Below are 25,258 nucleotides of genomic sequence, written 5' to 3'. Positions count from 1 at the left end.
CGATTCAAGATCTCGACAATGGTCAAGCGATAAACGCGATGTCGGGAGAACATTAGCTATTCTACAAAGAACTGAATAGACTAAAAGAAGAAGAGGTCAAGGGTTGAAGCCATTTGCAAGTCCTTCCACACGATCTACTCAACCAAGCATTGAAGGGATCGTAAGTAAAATCTATCTTATCCAAAGTATCCCAGACTCTTCTATAAAAGGATGCGTCTGGAATACTTTGGAGGGGATATCTGTAAGCGTTAAAAAATGCTAATAGATATCCAAACATAGAGAAGATCATCAAAAAATCACCTCATACTGTCTTAGGAGGGAAATCAAGACAGATACGAACTGTCTCGCCAGCGAGACAGTGTTCACTGTCTCGCCAGCGAGATAGTGTTTGCTGTCTCGCAGCGAGACAGTGTATGCTGTCTCGCCAGCGAGACAGTATTTGCTGTCTCGCCAGCGAGACAGTATTTGCTGTCAAACACTGTCTCGCCCGCCGAGACAGTAAACACTGTCTCGCGGCCTTAACGTGTTATTTTGTTGAGTTTTTTGCAGCTATGTCCCCTGAGGCTATAAATACCCCCCTAGGGTCATTTCTGACGAGGATCGAGCATATTTTCGAGCAAACTAGAGCAGAGAGAGAGAGAGAGCAGACTTGAGTTTGGTGTGATTCCTTGAGATTTGAGCTTTGACTTAATCTTAAGAAGAACGATCGTCTTACTTTGATAAGATCCTCGTTTTAAATTCTCACTTCGATAAACGAAGGAAGAATCATAAAGCCCCCTTCACGATCTGTGATTCGGCGGTCCACGAGTCAAAGCGCTCACGGCACAGGCAAAGTCCCACAAAAAACAAGAATCGATAGACGATTTTTGTGTTAGTTTCTCAAAAGTTATAATTTTCTTATTTTTTTTATTGTAATTCGTTGTAAACGACCGAAGTTTAATAGAATTATCAATGGAAGCAACTTTTGCTGAAAACAATCCTCCCGCCTCTCCTCCTCCACATACTCCTATCTTCAACCAAACCTCTTTAACCTCCTGTTAGGGTCTGTTCGGTTATTTCCTAAAAATCAAGAAATAGAAATGGAAAAGGTGAAAATCTCAAAAAGTACTATTTCTTCCATTTCCATCCCTAAAACTCACCCACAACATACAATAAAATATTATTTTCATCCAACAACTCATCCACATCATCTAATAAAATATTATTTTTATCTAACCACTCATCCATCACATCTAATAAAATATTATTTTTATCTAACAACTCATCCATCACATCTAATAAAATATTATTTTTATCCAAACATCACTCAACTCATCTCTTCTCATCATTTCAAATCACTCATATCATCCAATAAAATATTATAACAATTCACCTCATCTCATTAACATTTTATTTTTTTATTTTCATCCCAAAAAGTTGTGAAAACACTTTTCTTAAGTATGGGTCACACCACCCAATAATACAATGACAACTCATCTCATCTCATTTCATTTCTTATTTTTAAGAATGAACCAAACAAAAGAAAACAACAAACTACTGGAAATAGGTTTCTTATAATTCATTTCCTTATTTTTTTCGCCAACCAAACAACATCAAAACTAGTTTTCTTAAAAAATAACTCACATCATCCAATAATAATGTGACAACTCATCTCATCTCCATTTCTTTGATTTTCTTCTTTTTTAGCCAACCAAACAATTCAAAAACCTATTTTTCTTAGAAATAGGTTTCATTTTCTTTGATTTCCCTCTTTTTTTAGGCAAACGAACCGACCCTTAAAGGAAAAGGAAAAAGAGAAATTCATCTAGGTCCTCACTAAGCAAGCGTCTAGGCACTTGATTGGTTGTAAAGGTTATGCATTGATTGTTAAGGTTACGAGTTGGTTGTTAAGGTTACGAGTTTGTTGTTAAGGTTATGTGTTTGTTGTGTAGATTACGAGTTTGTTGTTAAGGTTACAGGTTTAATTGTTAAGGTTACAAGTTTAATTGTTAATTGTTAAGAATACTGGTTGGTTGTAAAGGTTATGCATTGGTTGTGAATGTTACGGGTTGGTTGGTTGTAAAGGTTATGTATTGGTTGTGAATGTTACGGGTTGGTTGTTAAGATTATGGGGTTGGTTGTTAAGGTTATGGGTTTGTTGTGTAGGTTACGGGTTAATTATTAAGGTTGCGAGTTTAATTGTTAAGGTTACGTGTTTAATTGTTAAGGTTACGGGTTTAATTATTAAGATTACGGGTTTAATTGTTAAGGTTACGAGAGAGAGAGAGAGAGAGAGAGAGAGAGAGAGAGAGAGGGGATCCATAACCTTAACAATTAACCCGTAACCTTAACAATTAAACCCGTAACCTTAACAATTGACCCGTAACCTTAACAATTGACCCGTAACCTTAATAATTAAACCCGTAACCTTAACAATTGACCCAAAACTTTAACAATTAAACCCGTAACCTTAACAATTAAACCCGTAACCTTAACAATTGATCCGTAACCTTAATAATTAAACCCGTAACCTTAATAATTAAACTCGTAACCTTAACAATTGACTTGTAACCTTAACAATTGACCCGTAACCTTAACAATTGATCTGTAACCTTAACAATTAAACCCGTAACCTTAACAATTAAACCCGTAACCTTAACAATTAAACCCGTAACCGTAATAATTAAATCCGTAACATTAATAATTAACTCGTAATCTTAACAATTAAACCCGTAACCTTAACAATTAAACTCGTAACCTTAATAATTGATCCGTAACCTTAACAATTAAACCCGTAACCTTAACAATTGACCGTAACATTAACATCGTGAACGAGCTCTATATTATTAGGTCGTAGTCTTCATCTACAATTATTCCTTTGGTTTGGTTTGGTTATCTTTCTGCAATGCCCGATCCTTTGAAGCTCTAGGGGAGCATATGCTGCTTATGCGGACTACATCGCTTATATCATGATAGTCACCTTCGTTGCCATCCCCACATCCTCCCGGCTCACCAACTCCACCGACTCCACCAGCTCCTACCTTCAACCAAACCTCTTTGACCTCATGTTAAAGGATAAGGAAAAAGAGATTCATCCAGGTCCTCACTAAGCGCACGTCTCGGCACTAGACCAACGGCTAGAGATGCTTACCAGTTTTTATAACATTGTTATTATCCTTACATCTCAAGCAAGTTCTGGAGAGAGAATATATTTATTTTAACAGATCCAAATATGTTAAAAGTTATGACTTGCCCGGTCACCATCAAGTGTTTGATGGGGGACCGAACCTATCGAACACTTGCAAATGTGAAATTGATGCATAAACTCTGCCTCATTTGGTAGCAAATAACACTACAGGCACACCCTTCCACCACACTTTAGGGCACACCCCTCTCACAGCTACAGTGCACGGGCACCATTTTAGATTTTTTTTAAAATCTAAAGTGGGTCCCGTGTACTATAGCTGTGAGAGGGCTGTGTGTTGCGCGCAGCGGAAATTTCGGCAGCACTTCGGCAGCACAACAAGAGAGTCAGGTCGTAATAAGAATTCTTGTTTCTCAAAGGGAACAAGAATTTGAAGCCTAATATCTCATCAAAGTGAGATATTAGCTCTCCCTCTCGTCAGCTCTAGGACTGCGCGTCGAGGGAACCTAAAAGCTATTACAAATCACACAAATAGCAGTACAAGTAATTTTTACGTGGTTCGGCAAATTGCCTACGTCCACGGGGCAAGGAGGGGGAGATCTACTATTAGAGGGAGAGAATACAACTAGGGTTTACAATTACTCTCAATCTAAACCCTCAAACAAACTCTCAAATCCCTCACAATATCTCTCTACAAAAGGATGAACAAAACCCAAAGAAAAAAAAAACTATGCTTTTTCTTTTGCACCCGCCGCCAGTTTTTCCAAAGCCTCTGCTGCGTCTACTCCTTTTCTTCTTCTTGTCGCAGCCAAAAGAAAAAACCAGTCGAAACAAATCCCTGCACTAACTATCACGAAACCCTAGGCAAGCCTATTTATAAGTGAATTTGGGGTCAAATCAAAAAATCCTGACCCGAAACTTAGGCTTTCTCCGCTGGACTTAGCGTTGCACCCGCATGCCTTCGTATGCACACGTGGGTTATGGGCCCACTTTTCACAATTCTCCACCTCGGTGAAGTTTTCCCAAAACTGAGCCGACACCAAAGCATCCAAATATCCCACTTGTTGTGTCTAGTACGAACTCAATCCACAACAAGTCGAGAACCCAAACGAGAGTCCAAACAATCTCACCCCCATCAACTAATCCAAACCGGCTGCATCATAAAGACAGCCTACGTATCCTCTTGCCCAAGGAATCAAGCCTCCCGTAGTTTATCCAAATGGCCGCCAACGGTCTCAACAATCACGAATATGCAACAAGTTTCGACAATGATCAAACTTGTTGCTCGGAACCACCTTTGTGAGCATATCCGCCGGATTATCCTTCGTGTGGACCTTCACTATCTCCACATCTCCATCTTCAAGAACATCCCGAACGAAGTGATAACGAACGTCAATGTGCTTCGTCCGCGCATGAAAAACCTGATTCTTCGCCAAATAGATAGCACTCATGCTATCACAATGAATAGTGTCTGACCTCTGCGATATACCAAGTTCCTCCAAAAGTCCTCAAAGCCAAATAGCCTCCTTCACAGCCTCCGTAACTGCCATATACTCTGCCTCCGTCGTAGACAAAGCCACCGTCGACTGTAAGGTGCATCTCCAACACACCGGCGCACGGGTCAAAGTAAACACATACCCCGTAGTAGACCGACGCTTATCCAAATCCCCGGCATAATCCGAATCAACATAGCCAATGCATAACTGCCCACCTGTAGTGTCCCGTTCATAAACTAAACCAACATTGAGCGTACCTCAAATGTACCTCAAAATCCATTTCACGGCATCCTAATGACCCACTCCTGGATCGTGCACGTATCTCGATACCATGCTTACCGCTTGTGACAAATCTGGCCTCGTACATACCATCACGTACATCAAGCTCCTAACCGCACTCGCATATGGAGTCTTCGACATCAACTCTCTATCTTCAACTGACTTCGGTGAAAGACCAGCTGAAATCTTCAAATGGACTCCCAATGGTACACTAACTGGCTTCGTATCCATGCTAACATGGAATCGCTGTAGGACCTTCTTCAAATAAGCCACCTGTGTCAAACAAATTCTGCCCTTCTTCTTGTCTCTGCTGATCTCCATCCCTAAAATGCGCTTCGCCTCACCCAAGTTCTTCATCTCAAACTCATTTGAAAGCTGAACTTTCAACTCATCTATAGCCGACCTGGAAATAGAGGCAACCAACATGTCATCGACATAGAGCAACAAATAAATGTACGCACCTCCTTTCAACTTGCGAAAATACACGCAAGGATCAAACTGGCTCCGAGTGTACGAATGACCAAGCATAAAACCATCAAATCGCCTATACCACTGTCGAGGAGACTGCTTCAAACCGTATAGCGATTTCTTCAGTTTGCAAACTAATTTTTCCTTCCCTGCAGCTCGGAATCCCAATGGCTGAGTCATATATATTTCTTCATCAAGATCACCATGAAGAAATGCCGTCTTCACATCCAACTGATCTAACCCCAAACCATACCATAGCCACCTGCCACGAATCAACCTCCGAACTCTGCTCGGCCTCTCTGAATGTAGTAGGCACTAACTCATCGATACTCTCAACCGGAAGTGCATACGCAACTGTGTCGGCATACCGTGCTGGCATCTGTATGTTTCTCCTCTGTCTTCGAGCCGCAATTGAATCCTGAACCTGAGCCGTCGGTTCCTAATCCTGCACATTAGTACCCGTATCCTCCGTATCACCGTCGTGCTCGCCTGGCGTCACCTCAGTCGGCACCTGCATGGATACTGTACCATCTGGACAATGTGGAGCTGCATCAATCTCCACCACTTGCGATATCTCCTCCGTCGGGTCGCTCTCCACCTGATGAGAGCTTGGAAGCTTCAAGATAGAAGCTTCATTCCTGAACCTGAGCCGTCGGTTCCTGATCCTGCACATTTGTACTCGTATCCTCCGTGTCACCGTCGTGCTCGCCTGGCGTCACCTCAGTCGGCACCTGCATGGATACTGTACCATCTGGACAATGTGGAGCTGCATCGATCTCCACCACCTGCGATATCTCCTCCGTCGGGTCGCTCTCCACCTGATGAGAGCTGGGAAGCTTCAAGATAGAAGCCTCATCGAATGTGACGTCCCTACTCAGCACAATCTTCTTATCAACTGGATCCCAAAGCTTGTATCCCTTGACACCACGCTTGAATCCTACAAATATGGCCTTCCTAGCTCGAGGTTCCAATTTATCAGTTCTAACATGATAATATGCAGGGCACCCGAATACCTTGAGCTGGTCATAGTCATGTGCTGGCTTTCCCGACCACATCTCCATAGGGGTTTTCCCCTCAATCGCAGATGAAGGCAGCCTATTAATGAGGTGGCTCGCATATGTAAGTGCCTCAGCCCAAAAGATCTTCTCCAAACCACTCTGCGACAATAAGCATCGGATCTTCTCCAGTAAAGACCGATTCAACCTCTCTGCCACCCCATTTTACTGCGGTGTATGACTAACTGTGAAGTGTCTCTCTATGCCCTCGTCTCGACATAGCTGCTGAAAGGGGTCAGAAGTATACTCACCACCGTTGTCGGATCGCAACGTCTTGATTTTTCTCCCAGTCTGTAGTTCCAATCTCTTCTTCCACTCCACAAACAAATCTAGGACTTCAATCTTCTTCGTCATGGTGTACACCCAACAACGCCTAGAATAGTCATCTACAAAAGTAACGAACCAATGTCAACCACCAAGTGATGCAGTCTTGGTGGGACCCCAAACGTTTGTGTGCATATAATCCAGGATGCCCCTCGTCTGATGAATGGCAGTCCCGAACTTCACCTTCGTCTTTTTGCCAAGAACACAGTGCTCACAGAACTCAATCTTCCCACTCTTGGCTCCCTTCAATAGCCCCTGTTTGCATAATGCCTGCAGTGACTTTTCGACTTTCTCAAAAGATGCAAACCAGTCTCGCCTAGGGGTCACATGAAAAGTAGCGCCGGAATCAAGCATCTAATCTGATGCATCCACATGGTTCACCTCCGGAGTAATCAGTAGAGAAAAGCACGAATCATCGGAATCATCGCCTTTCGCAATGTTCACCTCATTGGCCTTCGGGCCCTTTTTCTTGCCATTCTCTTTCTCCTTGAGCTTCGGGCAGTCTCTCTTCCAATGTCCCTGCTCCTTGCAGAATGCACATTGGTTCTTTGTTAATTGGTGGCGACCTCTAGACTTTGACCTTCCTCTATTACCACCTTTCGGATATGGGCTTCTACCTCTCGTCGACAAGGCCTCGCCTGAAGTGCTAGAACAGGAAGTCTCATTGTCCTTCCTCCTCAAATCGTAATTTGTCAAAGTGTTAGTCACTTTACTATAGCTGATAGAAGATCTCCCGTTCAACAAAGTGAGCACGAAGGTATCATACTCTTCATCCGGTAAGGAGCCCAACAAAATAATCGCATTGTACTCATCCGATATCTTCTCATCAACATTCGCCAAGTCCGACAACAACTTCGTATAGTTGTTCACATGAGCCGCTAGCGAGGTGCCTCTGGACATCTGAAATCTGAAGAGTCTTCGCAGCAAGTGCAACCTGTTCTCAACACTCTTTGTGAGATACTTATTGTTGAGAATTTCCCACATCTTCATTGCAGACGTCACCCCAATCACATCATATTTCAGCTCCTGTTCCAAACAGGACCTGATCACCATACAAGCGTTCCTATTCATCTTCTCCCATACCGCCTCTTCATATTTAGGTGGTCTTTCGTGGACCATAATGGTCTCTTCCAAATTCTGAGTATTGAGCGCATCCTGTACGTCGCTCATCCACAAACCAAAGTTGATTTTTTCGTCATACTTCACCACACTAATTTTAGTGTTCTGAAAACCAACTTGTATTGTACCCGCCATCGATTTGCTGCTTTCACCTTCTTCTCCCATTACGAACTAACTCCAAATTGTAGAAAAAGAACAAATTTGATAGAATTAGGAACCACCCAACTGAACCCTAGATCGGATTCCAAATAGATCTCCTATCCACACGAGGAAAGCGAAATCTCCAATGGCAACTCCTAATGCTATCTCCACCGAAACCTAGAACTCCAAGAACCAAGCTTCACACACGAATCTTCCTCCACCAAAAAACCCTAGATCTGAAATCTGGGCTCTGATACCACTTGTTGCGCGCAGCGGAAATTTCGGCAGCACTTCGGCAGCACAACAAGAGAGTCAGGTCGCAATAAGAATTCTTGTTTCTCAAAGGGAACAAGAATTTGAAGCCTAATATCTCATCAAAGTGAGATATTAGCTCTTCCTCTCGTCAGCTCTAGGACTGCGCGTCGAGGGAACCTAAAAGCTATTACAAATCACACAAATAGCAGTACAATTAATTTTTACGTGGTTCGGCAAATTGCCTACGTCCACGGGGCAAGGAGGGGGGAGATCTACAATTAGAGGGAGAGAATACAACTAGGGTTTACAATTACTCTCAATCTAAACCCTCAAACAAACTCTCAAATCCCTCACAATATCTCTCTACAAAAGGATGAACAAAACCCAAAGAAAAAAAAACTATGCTTTTTCTTTTGCACCCGCCGCCAGTTTTTCCAAAGCCTCTGCTGCGTCTACTCCTTTTCTTCTTCTTGTCGCAGCCAAAAGGAAAAACCAGCCGAAACAAATCCCTGCACTAACTATCACGAAACCCTAGGCAAGCCTATTTATAAGTGAATTTGCGGTCAAATCAAAAAATCCTGACCCGAAACTTAGGCTTTCTCCGCTGGACTTAGCGTTGCACCCGCATGCCTTTGTATGCACACGTGGGTTATGGGCCCACTTTTCACAGTGTGCCCCAAGATGTGGTGGAAGGGTATGCCTGTAGTACCACTCTTTGGTAGCTAACTTTGCGTCCCTGACTCTTTTTATCTTATAACTAGTATAGTGCGTTACACGTGTCTATACAAATACTTGTTTTACATTTAAAAAAAATTGTTTACATGAAAATGATGAGATTTCCCAAAAAAAATATTTAGAGTAAAATATTAGGAAGAAATATTGTTGTTTATATCATAGTCCATAAATCTAAAAGTGAAATTCTTAGAAACAATTTAGTGAAATAAAGAATATTACTTATTTTTTTCTTTTTCTCACGAGAAAGGAATATATTTCAATTAGTTTGCTTTAATTATAAATTCTAGAATTATATTCTCTTTTCTAGTTTGTCTTTTAATCTCTCTGCGTCGTATTCCTCGTTTATGCTTTCCGATATAATAACTTTAGTGAAATCTTCTTGTATTATGTGTCCCTATAGTAAGGTTCTCCATGATTAGTTGAAAATATGAAAACGTTAATTTTAAGATCTAGCAAAATGGGAGTAGGAAAATAAATGTTTTCATAATATTTATATTTTTCACATATAGAAAATATTTTATTTAATAGCATCACTGCTAAACAAGCTTAGGAGGGATATCTCAAAATGGGCAAAATTTTGAGGGGATTATGTGAATTTACGCTAATATAAAAGTATATAATAAAAATGCTACAACATAGGTTTTTATATAATGGAAATGATTACCAAAGAGATTAAATATCCATGTTGTTCAAAATTTGCACTATTTTATGCAGCAGTTGGTTTTTAAAATAAATCATAGTTATTCTGGAACTCTATAATTACGGTGAAGATAGCGAAAACTGTAATTTTATTTATTTTTAAATATTTTAAAAAATTGTAGAACTTTTCCGTAGTTTTTCAAAGAATTGAATTCTTAGACAGATGAGAATATTTTGAGATTGACGTGCGCTTCGCTAATTAAGAATAATGTTTCCCCTGCAAAAAGTAAAGAGATGTTAGTAAGAAATGTTAGTAAAAGGATTTTTTATTTTTATTTTTACAATATAGTTGTAAGATAGCACAAATTTATTTCTACTAAATTTATGAGAATATATATAGACCTGAGAGCTTTTTTGTTGTTGTCAAACATAAATAATAAAAAGGGATTTTCTATACTTTTTCCGTATGCTAAAGATAAGAAGATAAATAGATTGCATGAGATGAAAATAGTAGCAACATACAATATTGAAAATGACTACCAAATAGTTGAATGCTTTAGCTCTTTCTTGACATTGTTCTATTGTGTCTAATGATATCAAATTACAACTTATTTTATTGGAGTCCTAAAGAAATTAGAAAATAAAAAGATAACACTCCTATGTTCTCATTGTTCATACAATCGAATTGAAAGATGAAACACAATCATAAATAATAATAGAAAATACTTAGTCTAATATTCTTGATAAATGGGTGGTTGATCATGTCCATCAACAAAAAGGAGCTTCATCCAACTCCCCTGTGTTACAGTTTAATTCCTCCATTATTTGGCCCCGCCACAATATATAAATCAAAGGAATGACATGCAATACTTAAGTTGAATTTTAACAAATTAATCCAACAAAATTAGAATTCAAATTAAATGATATTAGCAACGGCTCCCCCAAAATTAACTTCATCTTCATTCGAAAATAAATTTAATTCAGGATAAATAAGAATCTGAAAAGGTGATTCTCCAAACTATGACAACAATTAATCGACTTAATCAAGTTGGATGAAGATGATCACCAAGGAAATCCAATTTTGCCTACAAAAAACATGTGATTCAGTATGCAAATTTGTTCGAGAAAAACAAATGGCAGCCTATCCATCATGATTTTCATGTGTTGACCGTATATCTATGTCCGATTTCATAAGAGCTGACCCATTTTCTTCGATCCAAACAGGCACAATTTTCACATACATCTAAGTTATTGAAACCAATACGAAGTTATTCATAATTAATTGCTTAAACCATGCATACCTCGATATGTGCATGGACAGAAGGAAGCAAATAGTTGGTTATTTTGTTTGTCTTATTTGTTGAAGACGATGATTCTTTATAGGAGATAGTTTACGTTGGGGAGTGAATGATTGTAAATATAGTTGGAGCGAACAATTGGTGCTTGACGGGAGTTCAATGAGGGGCTATGGAATTTGAATGGATTTTAACGTTAATTTAGGTGCATTAATGAATAAAGTGTAGAAAAAGCGACACGACAACGAAGAACATGAAAAACGGAGTAGGTAACAGTTTGGATGCAGTCCGGTCGATCGCGAGGATAGGCTCGGTCGATCAGAAACGTGCACACTACAGGTTGAGAAATCAGCCCCTCTGGCCGGTCGACCGCGAGGAGAAGCCCAGTCGACCGAACCTCTGGCCGGTCGACCGCGAGGAGAAGCCCGGTCAACCGAACCCTGTTTGTTTTATAAGGTTAAATTTTGATTTTCTGGCCGGTCGACCGGATCGCAGATTTGGGCCTTGTTTTAGTTTCCTGATTGGCTTGGGTTTCTATTTTGATATAAATAGGAACACGATTTTTAAGGTTTCTAAAAGGCAAATTGAAGAGACTTTTGAGCTGTATATTTGGGAGATTTGGTGAGAGATTTGAGAGTTTTGTTTGAGGGATTAATTTGTGAGTTTTGAATGATTTTATAATCTCTATTTGTACTCTCTCTCAAATAGTCAAAACTCATCCCCTCCTTGCCCCATGGACGTAGACACAGATTTTACGACACATTGTCGAACCACGTAAAATCTGTGTCTTGCATTGTTTTGGTTCTTTTTACCTATTGGTTGTGATTCTATCTCAGTTTGGTTGTGTTTCTTCGATTCCGTTGCACACAACAATTGGTATCAGATTCGGGTTTGGCTTGGGGTTCGTTTTGGAGGATTCTCTAAAGGATTCTCATTTGAAGAGACCAGATTATCAACATGGGTGAAGCAAGTACATCGGGATTGTCCCTTTCGAAGGTGATACAGGGTTTAAGCATCAATAACACTAAAATTGATGTTCAGAAGTTTGATGGTAACATAAACTTCGGTTTGTGGAGATGTCAAGTGATGGATGCGTTGGATGCCTAAAATTTGGAGGAGACTCTTGAATTATAAGAGAAACCTGTTGATATGGAAGAGAAGGTTTGGAAGAAAGTTAACAGTAGAGCATGTGGGATTATTAGGTCCTGCTTTATGCCGGATTTGATCTATGATATGATGAACGAGACGTCGGCGAAGCGGTTGTGGGAAACACTCAATGAGAAGTTGCTTACGAAAAGCATTGAGTATCGGCTTCACTTGAAGAAAATGTTTTACCAATTCAAGATGAAGATGAGAGTTTCCACTAGAGAGCATGTTAATAACTTCACAAAATTGCTATCGGATATGGACAACGTGGATATCATGGTAGAAGATGAAGACAATGCGATGTTGTTACTATGTTCATTGCCAGAAGAGGATTATGATACTTTTGTTCTCATGATGATCAATGGTAAAACCTCTGTTAGCTATAAGGAGGTGACCTTAGTATTGGTGAATTATGAGTTGAGAAAGAGTGATAGTGAACCCTCCGAGAAAGCATCGGGAGATGCATTGGCAGTGAGAGGCCGTAGTCCAAACCGCCGTCCATTTAACTCTAAAAGTCGAAGCATAGAGGTGGCCATAGAAGTGTTGGTAGGAATCAATGTGCTTTTTGTAAAGAATATCGACATTGGAAGAATGAATGTCCAAAGTAGAAAGATCGAGCCGGGAAGAATAAGGAGAAAGTCGTACAAGCTTCAGAGGTGAATGTTGCCAAAGTTAGTGGTGACAATTCAGATTCAGACTCTTCGCGCTACTCATACCCAGCATTACCGTCAGATTGTTATGCCGACTCTACGGAGTGGATGTTGGATTCAGATGCTACATACCATATTTGCCCTAGAAGGGGTTTGTTCTCCATCTTTGAGGAGTTGGAAAGAGGGTATATCGTGCTCATGGGTAATGATCACGTATATCCTATTGATGGTATTGGAACAGTCCAAATCAAGATGTGTGACAGGGTGACTAGGGAGCTGAAGGAAGTGAGATTTTTTCCGCAGTTGACGAAGAATATTATTTCACTTAGAACTTTGGAGGCATCTGACTATAGGGTGATCTTGGAGAATGCAACTCTGAAGGTCACAAAAGGGTCCCTGGTGGTGATGAGAAGTGTCAGGAAAAATAATCTTTACTACTTGAAGGGCAAGACAGTAACAGGGGGTCTGACAGCTTCAATTACCACAGAAGATACTACCAGCTTATGGCATATGTGATTGTGACATACTGATGATAAGTCTCTGCAAGTATTGATGAAACATGGGCTGTTGAAAGGTGAAAAGACCTGCAGGATGAAGCTGTGTGAATACTGCATACTTAGGAAGAAGGCGAAGGTGAAATTCGGCACCGTAGTTCACAACACCCAAGGTATATTAGACTACATTCATACAAATGTTTAGGGTCCGTCTAAGAATACATCTCTTGGTGGGGCTAACTATTTTGTTACTTTTATTGATGATTATTCCAGGAGGAATTGAGTATATACCATGAAGCATAAACACGAGGTCCTAGATATATTTGTGGAGTGGAAGAAGAAAGTGGAGCTACAGGTAAAAAGGTGAAGGTACTCCGTTCAGATAATGGTGGTGAGTACAAGAGTGATCTACTTTTGTAGTTTTATCAGGATCACAACATTAGGCACCATTTCACAGTTAGGGAGACACCCCAATAAAACAGGGTGACCGAGAAATTGAACCGTACCTTGCTAGAGAAAGTGCGTTGTATGCTCTCACAGAGTGGATTACTTAGATCCTTTTGGGCTGAGACGTTAGTTTATGCGAGCCATCTCGTGAATAGGTTGCCGTGCACTGTGATACATGGAAAGACTCCTATGGATGTATGGTCTAGTTTAATGGCTAGTGATTATGAGCTGCTTCGGATATTTGGTATCATATGAATGATAGGAAATTAAATTCGAGAGCTAGAAAAGCAGTCTTCGTGAGCTTTAGAGATAGAGTTAAAAGCTTCAAGTTGTGGGATCCATAAGATAAAAAGATAATCATTAGCAGAGATATCACTTTTGATGAGGCGTACATGATGAGGCCTCAAGTTCCTCAACAGGTGGAGGAAGGCCAGACTAGTAGGATATTACAGCAGGTGGAGGATGATGTGACTCCACAAACTTCAGATATCATTGTATCAATTGAGACTCCTGTAGAGGTGATACTAGAAGGAGATATGACATATGGGCAGATGGAGGATATAGTGGATGTTGAGATTCGGGAATAGGGTCATGTTCATAAATCCATTGCAGCTAATAGACCAAGAAGAGTTATTCATCAGCCAGCTAGATATAATGATGCGATGATTGCATATGCTTTATTAGTTAAGGTCGTTGATGATTTGGTTTCTTCTACATATAAGGAAGCAGAGTCAAGCTCTGATTCAATCATGTGGAGGGAAGCTATGGAGAAGGAGATGCACTCACTTTAGAGGAACGATACTTGGGAACTTGCAAAGCTACCGAAGGGTAAGAAGACAATTAGATATAAGTGGGTATATGCAAAGAAAGAAGGATCTTCTAATGGGGACATTCGGTACAAAGCCAGATTGGTTGCCAAAGGGTATGTCCAGCTTGAGGGCGTAGATTACAACGAAGTATTCTCATCGGTGGTAAAACACTCGTCGATAATGATACTATTGGCATTAGTGGCACAACTGGATTTGGATTTAGTTCAAATGGATGTGAAAATAGCCTTTCTACATGGAGACTTATAAGAGGAGATCTATATGACATAACCTATGGGTTTTAGAGCTGCAAGCAAGGAAGATTTAGTGTGTAAACTAAAGAAGTCTCTTTATGGATTGAAGCATTCATCGTGACAATGGTACAAAAGATTCGTCAGTTTTATGATTGGTCATGGGTACATGATGAGCCCATATGACCCGTGTGTTTACATCCACAAGCTACAAGATGGTGAGTATATTTATTTGTTATTATATGTTGACGATATGCTCATTGCTTCGAGGAATTCTTCAGCTATTAGAAAGTTGAAAAATGAGCTATCATCAGAATTTGAGATGAAGCATCTTAGAGAAGAAAATAATATATTGGGTATGGAAATTGAGAGAGACAATGTGGAGGGGAGGTTAAAGTTGACACAGAGGATCTAATTACAGAAGATGCTGAAGAAATTCAATTTTGATAACAATGCTAAGGCGGTGAGTACTCCATTAGCTCCCCACTTTAAGCTTTCAGCTAAGATATTACCTGTTTTAGTTGAGGATTGTAACAACCGTGAATTTTGATACGTATTTAAATAAATTTTTTTTAATATTTAAAATAATATATTATATTTTATTAATACTTTTCCTAATTTCTGGAATTTTCTGAGTTTTCAAAATAAATAAATAATAAAATATATAGTCTTGTATTTTTAATTCTGCTAAATATTAATTTACGGTTTAATAATTTTTATATATAATCTTTTGGTGATTAATATTATTAATGACCTTGTTATTATTGATGTAAACTTGAGTATAGTACAGTAGTATATAAATATTAATAAAAAGATTTTTGGTTGATTATTAATTATTAATATAATTCAGAATATTAGGTGAGATTTTCGAATTTTCCCTCTCTTATTTTCTCATTTGAATTTGAATTCCTTCCAAAATTTTCCCCAATCAATTCAAATCACTCCCCATCCTTTTGATTTCTTTCCCAAACAAACACCCCAAATCACGTGTCTTAATTGATTCCTCAAATCCCTCCCCGTAACCAACCCATGATCATCTCTCCTCTTAATATTTAATCATTTTCTCTCTCCTCTTCAAAGAAACCCACCCCAGATCCCAATTCCCCTCTCTCTCTCTCGTTCTCTCTCCTCCTCTCTCATCTCTCTCTCTCTGTTTTTGTCCGCACCACCCAACACCGCGACCACGACGAAACCCACGGCCCTCTTAACCACCATCTGCCGTCTACTTGAACCACTGCCTATATCACCACCCCGGACCCCCGAACGCTGCCTTGCCCTCCTCCGCGCTCGCCGCCTGAGCACCGCCGCTGGCCGTCGCCGCTGCCCGCGCCTCAGCAACCCCTCTCCGTTCCCCCTTCACCGTCGCCACCAGCAGCGACCTCCAGTCACCGTCGCCTTCAACCAGCGCCACCACCCTCTTGCCGCTGCTCCTCCCCAGCCCGCCTCAGCCTCCTCCTCGTCAACCTCCAGTCACTACCCCCGTCGTCGTACCGAGCCCTCGCTGAGATCCAGCGTTGTCGCCGCCTTCAAGCCGTCGTCGGACAGTCCACTGACCCCGCTGCCCTTGCTCAGATCAGACCCACGTCGTCAACATCGATTCGTTCGACGAACCCCGAGGCAAGATCCCGCTTCCCTTGATTTGATATTCCATTATTTATATCCGTTAGTAACTAATTTCATGGATTAGACTGTGATATGTAATTGCTTGCGTGAGTTTGTTGATGAATGATATTAATTACGAGACACTTTTCATAAAAAAGAATATTTTTAGATTTATTTTAAAATTATTATTATAAGAAAATAAGTTGATTTTGAAAAAGGGTTAGTTTTGAATTAATATAACGAGAAAGAATTTTTAAAAGAATTTTTGGAATAAATAAATTTATGATCATGACGATTGAAATTTGCGAGATTTCATGCATAATTATTTGATAGTTGTAGTTCCGTCTTGCACGTTTTTTTTGTAGTTGTTCACGTTTCCTGTTCATGATTCATGACACTGTTACATAGTATTCATTGTTTTTATACATTGTTATAGTTAAGAATCGCGAGTATTGCTTGACCATAGTGACCCGTGAGATATGAGTTGTTAACTTGGACTTGGGATGAGAAAGTCTTGGTTCATGTTATCGGATATGTTGTTGTTTATTTCCAGGCTCGCACCAGTGAATCGTTTCGCACTGGGGTGAGTCTGAGGAGCAGTGATCGGATGTGTATTGTTATTCCAGGCTAAGCTAGTTGTGTTTCCTTTCATACATAGATCGGGATTAATATTTAATTATTTACAATTCGAGACATATTGTATATACATGAGGGTTTCCTTGTTTGGATTATTTCGCTCGACGTACTACGTCTCTTGTTGTAGATTTTTAGGTATTAATTCCATCTATTGTATGCCCCTGTTACTTGGATGATTAAACTGATCGCTAGCTACATGATTCGTTACCTGATCGATTCTGGATGTTTTATGTTATCATGATTTAGTAGTGTTTTCATGTTGATTTGTGGATTTCAGTTGTACGTTCTTTTGTTGTTTCTGTTATCGTATCGTTTTTCGCATTGGATTTCCGTTCGTTCTATTTTCTTTGTGGGGTCGGGTCTTGCCGTGCGCCATGCACCTGACGTACACCTGTTTTCTCTGGTGTACGTCAGACTTAGGAGAAGAACAGGTTCAGTAGGAGTCAGAAGATTCTCAGCAGGAGTGCCTTGCAGACATAGCAGAAGAAGAAGCCGAAGTCTAGTCGTCTCTTTTGTTATATGCTGGTCATTGTTACTTTTGTAGTTCTTTCTATTTCCTTTGATCGATGTATCTTTGTACCTCTTCAATATGCATTTGTTTAGTTTTGTATAAGGGTATGTTGACCCGAATATTCTATGTCTCGGATGATCTACTTTTGATGATATGTTATTTCATATTCTGTATTGTTCATTATATTCTTGCTATGTGTGATCGGGGACCTGTGACTTCGCATTGTTTTTATTTCCAGACGCTTAGCGTATTAGATTGAGAAGACGGGGTCTAGCACTTATCTCTTCTCAGTCTAATACGTCGCGGGCTTGTTCGCGTCCCGATTCCCCGGTAATTTGGGAAGCGGGGCGTGACAGGGATTGAATACATGTCTAAAGTTCCATATGTCAGTACGGTGGGTAGCTTGATGTATCCGATGGTATGTACAAGGTCAGATTTGTCACAGACCGTGAGCATGGTGTCTAGGTACATGCACGACTGCGAGAAGGGTCATTGAGAGGTTATGAAGTGAATTCTATGGTATATCAAAGGTACTGTGGATGTTGGTTTGATGTTTGAGAAGAACAAAAGAAATGGGCAGGGTTGTGTTGGATATGTGGATTTGGATTATGCTGAGGATCTTGACAAGCGCCGGTCAACTACTGGATTTGTGTTTACACTAGAAGGAGTACCGGTGTGTTGGAGAGGGACACTTCAGTCTACAATGGCTCTCTCCACTATGGAGGCTAAGTATATGGCATTAACTGAAGCTGTGAAGAAGGCTTTGTCGTTGCATGGTTTATTAGAAGACTTAGGGATTGCACATGATACCATCAAGGTAAAGTATGATAGCATGTCCGCTATCTATTTGGCAAAGAACCAGGTATATCATGTATGCAAAAAATACATTGATGTTAGATTCCACTTTGTTCGAGACGTTTTGGATGATGGAGATGTTATACTGGAGAATATCCACACATTGGACAATCCTGCATATATATTGACCAAAGTTATCACCGGGGTAAAATTTGGTCATTGTTTGGAGTCGTTGAACATTCTTCGTTGTTGAGGGTATTTGGAGGCCATTTGGGTGAACTACTTGAGGCTTGATTCATTAGGCAAGAGGATACGTAGGCACTCAGTTTGATGCAGCTAATTTGATGAGTATCGACATGGGGGGGGGGATTATTTGAGTTCTCATTTGGATTCCTGATTTGTTGTGGATTGAGTCCGTTGTCGTGGATTGATTCCACTTCGTACTGGACGCAACAAGTGGGATGCTTGATTGATATCGGGGTTGACTCAGTTTTAGAAAAACTTCGTCGTGGTGGAGAATTGTAAAAACGGCGACATGACGACGAAGGACAGGAAAAACGAAGCATGCAACAGTTGGGATGCAGTCCGGTCAACCGCGAGGATAGGACCGGTCAACCGAAAACGTGCACACTACAGGCTGAGAAATCAGCCCCTATGACCGGTTGACCGTGAGGAGAAGCCGAGTCGACCGAACCTCTGGTCGGTCGACCGCGAGGAGAAGCCCGGTCGACCGAACTCTGTTTGTTTTACAGGGTTAAACTTTGATTTTCTAGCCGGTCAACCGGATGCTCATGCCTGGTCGACCGGATCACGGATTTGGGCCCTGTTTCAGTTTCCTGATTGGTTTGGGTTTCTATTTTGATATAAATAGGAACACGAGTTTTAGGGTTTCTAAAAGGCAAATTGAAGAGACTTTTGAGCTGTATATTTGGGAGATTTGGTGTGAGATTTGAGAGTTTTGTTTGAGAGATTAATTTGTGAGTTTTGAGTGATTTTGTAATCTCTATTTGTACTCTCTCTCTAATAGTCAAAACTCATCCCCTCATTGCCCCGTGGACGTATGCACATTACCGAACCACGTAAAATTTGTGTCTTGCATTGTTTTGGTTCTTGTTTTACTTATTGGTTATGATTCTATCTCAGTTTGGTTGTGTTTCTTCGATTCCGATGCGCACAACATAAAGCATACATTTGATAATGTAAAGCATATACATTAGATAATATAGTAGTTAGCAAAGAATATATATTTGTTAGGCTATTAGATTATACAAAGCATACACTACATAAAATATAGATCAAATGTTTTAGACCATAGATAAAACATACTATTACACTATGATGGGGAATTGAAAAATTGTTAGTTTCTAATGCCATAACTTCAATTATTAGGTCTAAATATATGTTTTATCTTTGTTAAGTCATACACCTATAAAATGTTAATACAATAGTAATACTATAAGAAATAGAATTATTTAGTAGCAATTCAATGCATTACAATATGAATACCAGAGAGAAGGGAATTTAATTGAGTTGAATATTCTAATGGTAGTGGATGCAATTTGGAGATGTACTTATTACATTTAATTAATAGTTTAATTGAGGTCACGAGAAGGATTCGAAGGGGTATGATTTTTTTTATGTATGTGTATTCTTACGTGTATGAATGTTTGCGTTTCTTGCGTTCATGTGTGCGTTTTTAACATACATTGGAGGGCATTTTTGGAAGAAATGCTTCTACATGGCTACCTACTTTTATAATAGTCATGTTAGAAAGATTAGATTAGATAATAAGGTCGGCAACAGTCTCAGGTCTTCAATATCACTGCAATGGTGGCACATCGCACATCCCTCCTCTAGTTTGTTTGTCTAACTCCCATCTTGCTGCCTAACATAATGAATCATAGTCTCCTTCCCTGACCTTTGATTAGTTCTCAACTAACTTGCATCAGTTGTGGGCTGCAGCAATACATTCCATAAAAATGATAAGAACTCTGAATAAAATGGAAGCATAATAACAGTAGTATCCAAAACATACTGAGGCCCTTTATTCAATGGATCGACAAGCAGCGGAATCTAATTAAACACTCGCATGGACCGACGTCAACATGGAACCTAATTAGAAGGCAGGGAACTCGATCCTGGGACCGCACCTTCCCCTGGGATATATAGGGCATTCAATGAGCTGAGACCCTGAAGTATCGACGCAGAAGTATATCTGATAGAGCTGGCTGTTATTCGATCCATCCACATTGCACTCGATTCCTGGGGTGAAGCCAGTCCCTTCATTGATTGCATCCTTGATCTCATTCAAACTGTAGAACCCGCCGTCCGGCTTAACTCCTGCATCAGTCAAGGCCTGAAGGAGGTTCACTTGCTTCTTGAGGTTGAGAGCAGACTGGAAGTAGGCGTGCTGGTCGAGGATGGATTCTGAGCACGTGCCGTGCTTTTCCCATTCGTGTGTCCAGAAATGTGTGCCGTCGCTGCTGGGGCATGCTAGGGTTGGCCAGTTCTCTTGCATTGCTCTCACCAGGTCCTCGATCTATATATACAACATATATTAAACGTAGGATCATTCGTTTGAGCTGATTTGTATTTGACTAAAAACAATTCAATATTTTTTGTTAATGTTAATACTGTATTTCTGATTTTTCTTTTATTATTATTTTTTTTGAGGGGGTAATTCTGATTTTCTAAGAGGTGAAGTATCTAAAATCTACCAGTAATTGAGGCTGGCCTATGTTTATGATGTAAGCTTCTAGCAAGTTTTAGAACAAAAGCGGCATATATCTAAAGATTTCCTTAAATTTTATATTTAGAAATCTAGCTGCTAGAAGGTTAACACAATAAAAATCACGTACTGGATGTGCCAACAATTGTTAGCACTTTTTCCAAATATATTTAGTATACTTGGCATGTCCAAATCGAATAATTTATATTCCTCATTTGACTAGTTTCCTAATATAAGCCTAATTTTGTGAGACTAGCATTAAAAAGGAAGGTATGGAATTCACATGAAATAATTTCATGTAAAGGTACTGGTATCTCCATGTGAAATAACTTATATCCCGCATTTGATTAGTTTCCAAATTTGAGCCTATTTTTGTGAGACGAACGTAAAAATGGAAGGTTTGAAATTCAAAGTAAATTTCCATAACCATGGAAAAAATGTAAACATTAATTCACAATGAATAATCAGCGTATAAGTACAAGGGATATATCATCATCATCTTAAAAAAATATTACTCGTGGAAGTGTACCGTAAGGCTTATGGTATACTGTACAGCAGCAGATTAGCTATATATGAAGTATAGCAAATAATAAGATTCTACAAATTTTAAAGATATAACTAGACTAGGAAAACATATAATTATAAACCCAAAAAAGGCATCAAGAATTTCCCCAAAATGTGACCACAGTCAGTGATCAGAGTCATCAGACAGCAGCAATAGCATATAAAAGAAATATTTCCTTACAAACATACCAAATTGTAAGTTAATAAATTTTAGTAGAAAGAGCACAGATTCTTTTCACCCATAATATATGTATTCCTTTAATTGACAAACATGCAATAAAAACATTATCATAAACTGTATGAAGAAGAGATACCTTGGATTGGTCATAGGGACTGTCAGGATCACAGTTTGATGGATATGAGCCATCATTGTAGTTAGGCCAAAGCCCATGAATGCCAAAGTCTGCCGCAGGCTTTCCTGTCGACGGATAACAACAGCTCTTCTCGGTGTCGCAATAGGACCCTGGCCACTGCATACAACAAAACTCAAGACGTTAAAGTTTAACATAACCGTAGGCCATGTAGATAATAACAATAAAAAGGGAGAAGCACACCTGAAGAACAAAGTAGAAGAAATCAAAATCTTGTGCTACAGAGAGGGTAGCCAAGAATGGAGGGAGGAGGAGAAGGGTGAGAGCGAAAGGGGATTGGCTCTTCATGGTTCTTGACTATATTTACCAACAATTATATGAATGAGATAGGTTCAAGGTATTGTTTTCTTCTAATGTGTTCGGAGAAATGAGAGGTTCTCAATGCCTCTTTAGGTTCCTGTATTTATAAGTGATGGTAGGAGTATATTGGTTGGCATATTCCAGTAATTCTGTGGAGCATTCAATTCAGCAGGGGGTGGGGTGGGGTGTAGAAGGAAAGAGGCAATTTGAAAATAAAGGAAACAAGCCTATATGTCAGTCCATTGCACCACGCAACCATGCATGTTTAGTGCCTGAGCTGTTCACACTTCAAATTCTTTACTTGTTGGGCTAATATTTTTCAATTCTTTAGATAATAATATGTATCACCTTTAACACACATATTTTATTGTTCTTCCTTTCTTAGTATTAGGACAATAACATGAACGACCTGATTTGGGAAAGGTTAAAGTACAAATAGTCTTTTATTTATTTATCAAAAAGTACAAATAGTTTTGATTGTGTGTTATTTACAAAAGCAACCAAAGAGATATTTAGCTTGCATCTTTCTGGTGCTTGTATTACACCCCACTTTGAGCTGTTTTTTGGTTTACTTTGCAATGGGTCTCAGGGTTTTCCCGACAATTTAACTGAAAAAATAAATTAGATAGTAAAATTCCACTCAAGAAAGGATCAACTGGAGTGAACCTCGGAGGACTACATACTAGAATTTGTGAACAAAAGTTATTTTTCCAAAATTTTGTTAACAGAATTTAAAATGCTACTAGCGGCAAAATGTTTTGAATTTGAAAATGGGGTGGAATTATGGTTTTTCATCCTTTCACAGGTTCGGTTTGACCCCATGCATCCCCACCCCGCCCCCACCCAAATAAATAACTCTATATTATATATTATGTCACCCTCCCGAAATACAACATGTGCAAAAAGCACATGCTAAGCCTGTAGTGCACTTCTATATTACAAATAAACTTTACTCAAAAAAAAAAAAAATTGACATATAGAAGTCTCAGAGCAAAAACTACATTATAACAAATTCACTCTAATAAGTCAAAACACTCTTATTACATAAGCATAATAGCATGACTAGCATAACTATAACTTTTAGCATCAAACACACTAAAAGATCTTTCTCATGTTCCAAAGCTCTGAGGTACAGATAAAGCTATTTAATTTTTATCTAAAAAAGATTAAAAACAATGGGGTGAGTTTACAATCAGTGAGCAGAAAACTTATCATTAGCGGATCAGACAAGTTTAAGAATTTATCAATACTAAAATTTAAATAAGCTATCGTCTTCGAGAATAATTTTGGGAAACATATAATTTTCAAACAAGAGAAACTTTTATTAATGGCACGTGACACTGTCATAAAATAATATTTATAAAATTTAGGAAATAATATGAATGAGTACTAAATACTTTTAAACTATAAAATCATACTTTGCAAACTTCCTCAGTTGTCATACTAATGCTACAAAAAGTATAGCCCAGTAGCATGAAAATGTGCATCGAATCACTATAGGTCAACTCAAAGACAGAATGCACCTAGCACTACTTTTGCTAAAAAGGTCACTTTAACACTGGTCAGTACATTCTTACCATATGGTAGGTTTATACATATCACTTCATTCCATAGTGAACTTTTCAGGATTTTTAATATTTAAAACACTATTCTTTTCACTCAAAGTATCATTTGCATTTTCCACTTGTGCAAAAAGCAATATAAATTGCTTAAACACTTTTGCAAACTTTTCTCATGTCTCAATTTCATGAAAATAGAATATTCATGACTCTAAACAAATAAATAATTTTTTTTATCAAATAGAACTCTTAAATAAATGCATTTGAACAGTAAATTTGAAATGACGTATTTTCAATAATCTCATATATTAAACAATATTTATGTTGTAAAAGATAAATAGCTATCACGATTCAAATTTGTTACCAATTACTATAGATGAACAGAATAACATGTCGGGTCGACAATTTCTCTACACAAAAATTAAAATTATCATTTAAATAGTATATAATAATTTAAAATAACTAATGAGAAGAAACCTACTCACCTTTAGAAATGTGACAACACTTTGGAGAATAGCACTCCAAGAACCTACTCCTCGACCAAACATATAAGCATACAATATGCATAAATACTAAAGATTTTCAAAGTAAACTATTTAGGGTATGAAACTAATATTTTTGCTTTCCAAAGACTTTTATAAACATTTGTTTCTCTTTCTTTTAAAGCAAAACTTGGGTCTTACAACAAAATTTTCTAGTCTAAAGACTAAGATTAATATTTCACAATTAGTTCTCGCAAGGAACCTCTCTTTATAAAGTCTCGGACTTAAAACTAATTTTCCATAGTTTAAGGTCTTATGAATAATGTTCTGAAACTACTCTATCTTTTGGACTAGATATTAAATTTCAGAAACTCAAAGGATTAAACTAAAAATCTTCGTTTCTTCTTCAACCTGATGTACTTTCTCTGTTTTCTCAATACACCTAAACCCATTCAAGTTGGGGTTAGGGTCGTTATGGTGATTACCACGGGCAAAATACTAATCCATGGGATGGCCAAAGGTCACTGGATATCGTCGGAAGCGACGCCAGTGGCCCGAAAAGGTTTTCTTATTTTTTTATTATTACTTATATCAAATTTAAACTAGAAAACCAAAAAAAGTCATACCTTTAGCTGAAACTTCTTCTCCTCTCTAATCTCAAAATTCTATTTCTTTTCGTTTTTTTTGGTGTAAGAATCAAAGCGAGCTCTTCATATATATAGGGTTTTTCTATGACCTTTTGAGTCATGTAACTCCAACTAACATTCATTCCTAATTAAAGAAATTAAAAGGCCCAAGAAGACCATAATACATTATTTCGGTTATAAAGACTTTTGATTTTTCTTCTTTTTTCTGAGAAAACTAGTTCACTACATCCTCCCGACCTTAATAAATTAAGCTTCGTCCTCGAAACTTTATGAAACCTTGGTTTTCAAAAAGTGAAGGATACTTCTGTCGCATGTCATCTTCAAGCTCCCCATTGCTTC

General features: G+C 38.8%; 1 protein-coding gene across 2 annotated transcripts; it reads right to left on the bottom strand.

Moving 5' to 3' along the window:
* LOC109820277 (ribonuclease 1-like) lies at positions 20,069 to 22,287 on the bottom strand. 2 transcript variants are annotated; one of them, XR_002241791.1, is made up of 4 exons: positions 22,115 to 22,287; positions 21,875 to 22,030; positions 20,304 to 20,807; positions 20,069 to 20,224 (listed from the first exon to the last, which is right to left on the bottom strand). XR_002241791.1 is itself a non-coding variant. In XM_020386408.1 (3 exons), exons 1-3 carry the CDS (start codon positions 22,217 to 22,219, stop codon positions 20,385 to 20,387), a joined length of 684 nt encoding a protein of 227 aa, XP_020241997.1. In that variant the 5' UTR covers positions 22,220 to 22,287; the 3' UTR covers positions 20,290 to 20,384. The 2 variants fall into 2 exon arrangements, 1 of the variants encoding a protein (XP_020241997.1); XM_020386408.1 differs by lacking the exon at positions 20,069 to 20,224 and having other exon boundaries at positions 20,290 to 20,807.

This window comes from Asparagus officinalis, chromosome 8 (genome assembly GCF_001876935.1).
Source record: "Asparagus officinalis chromosome 8, Aspof.V1, whole genome shotgun sequence".
In the NCBI taxonomy this organism is placed as follows: Eukaryota; Viridiplantae; Streptophyta; class Magnoliopsida; order Asparagales; family Asparagaceae; genus Asparagus; species Asparagus officinalis.
Note: the sequence above shows the minus strand (reverse complement) of the source record. Positions and strands in the feature narration are given on the sequence as shown.

Bases quoted from the DNA above. Each gene is read 5' to 3' on its own strand.
- LOC109820277 (XM_020386408.1), bottom strand. From the start codon at position 22,219: ATGAAGAGCCAATCCCCTTTCGCTCTCACCCTTCTCCTCCTCCCTCCA. The intron at 22,031-22,114 runs GTGTGCTTCTCC...TGTTGTATGCAG, and splicing joins TCTTCTACTTTGTTCTTCAG to TGGCCAGGGTCCTATTGCGA. The intron at 20,808-21,874 runs GTATCTCTTCTT...TTGTATATATAG, and splicing joins GTCCCTATGACCAATCCAAG to ATCGAGGACCTGGTGAGAGC.